The sequence below is a fragment of the Aplysia californica genome, unplaced genomic scaffold (genome assembly GCF_000002075.1).
Source record: "Aplysia californica isolate F4 #8 unplaced genomic scaffold, AplCal3.0 scaffold01797, whole genome shotgun sequence".
NCBI lineage: Eukaryota > Metazoa > Mollusca > Gastropoda > Aplysiida > Aplysiidae > Aplysia > Aplysia californica.
In genome coordinates, this window is record NW_004799067.1 from 13,613 (window position 1) to 14,958 (window position 1,346).

Here is a 1,346-nt window from a genome sequence, read left to right on the forward strand (position 1 = left end):
GGGGGGTAGTACGCCGTGTGTCAGTCAAAGCGCCGTCAGTCTGTGACTGTGTGTCGTGAACATGTCCCTGTTTCAAGCTCGCCACTTGGCACTACACAATAGCGGACCGCCGGAACTGACACTTGTTCTCTTGTAGTTTTGGGGTGTTTTACTTCATGTCAGTTCTTTGCTCTCTTTGTTTGGGTTTGTTTTTTTATATAATTAATATTGCTATTGTTATTTTTTATTTTATTATTGTTTATTTGTATTATTAGTATTTATTATTATTATTTTAAAATCATTTATTCCCTCTCTTTTTTTTCAAAAATGCTTTTTTACTAGATCTAGTCCATCCACTGTTGCTAATTTGGGGAGAGAGGGGGGGTGTCTATTTTTAAAATCTTTTTGTTGTGCATTCATTCAGCTAAGATATGTCGTTTTGGTTTTGTTTTTCTGTCTGGTGCCGTTTTTCCACTCAGTGGTTCCTTGTTGGGCGTACATTACATAGCTCTGGGACTTGGGACGTGTGGGGTGGAGAAACAGCTGGTGATTCTGGATGTAGTGGTTGTCGTGGTAGTGGTGATGTTGTCGTGATGTTCGTGGATGTAGTGGTTGTTGTCGTGGTAGTGGTGATGCTGTCGTGGTGTTCGTGGATGTAGTGGTGGTGCTTCTGGATGTAGTGGTTGTCGTGGTAGTGGTAGTTGTTGTGGTGGATGTTGCTGTGGTGGATGTTGGATATAGTGGATGTTGTAGCTGTTGTGGTGGTGGTGATGTTGTTGGATGTTGGATAGAGATCTAGTAGATGCTGTAGCTGTTGTTGTTGTGGTGATGATGTTGGATGTGGGCGATTCGTTCCGTCATGTGGCACGGCGTGTGAAGTCTGTGGTTCCCCGTGACTGTACGTTCTTCCTCTCCGAGCGTGTCTTGTGCGATTTCTCCTGGTGGGACTCTGGGCTCCGCCGCGCCGGCTGCTTCTTGTTCGCGCTGATAAGGATATTATTATGTGTTCTATTGTACATGTGTTATATTACACACATGTGTTCTATTACATACATGTGTTGTATTCTACATACTGTACATGTGTTCTTTACGTGGTGCGTTGTGGGATGATGGCGAGCTCAAAGTACAGATGGGTTGTGTTGTGTGTGTGTGTGTGTAGCTAGGTGTGTGTGTGTGTGTGTGTAGCTAGGTGTGTGTTTGTTTGTTGTGTGTGTGTGTGTGTGTGTGTGTGTATGCGCGTGTGTGTGTGTGTGTGTGTTGTGCTCTCTGCTCTGGTTTGAGTGGCTCCTTGTTTCTCCTATCAAACATGTCTTGTCCTCTCTCTCTCTCTTTCTCTCTCTCTCTCTCCCTCTCTCTCTCTCTCTCTC

At 44.4% G+C, this 1,346-nt stretch overlaps 1 protein-coding gene across 1 annotated transcript in view; it reads right to left on the reverse strand.

Moving 5' to 3' along the window:
- Window positions 1-1,346, reverse strand: part of LOC101852147 (valine--tRNA ligase) — a gene marked incomplete at its 5' end in the record, with an annotated part of 11,326 nt that overhangs the window by 5,387 nt on the left and 4,593 nt on the right. Inside the window, 1 exon segment of the mRNA XM_005113266.2 lies at window positions 479-698. Within this exon segment, the coding sequence (XP_005113323.2) occupies window positions 479-698 (220 nt within the window).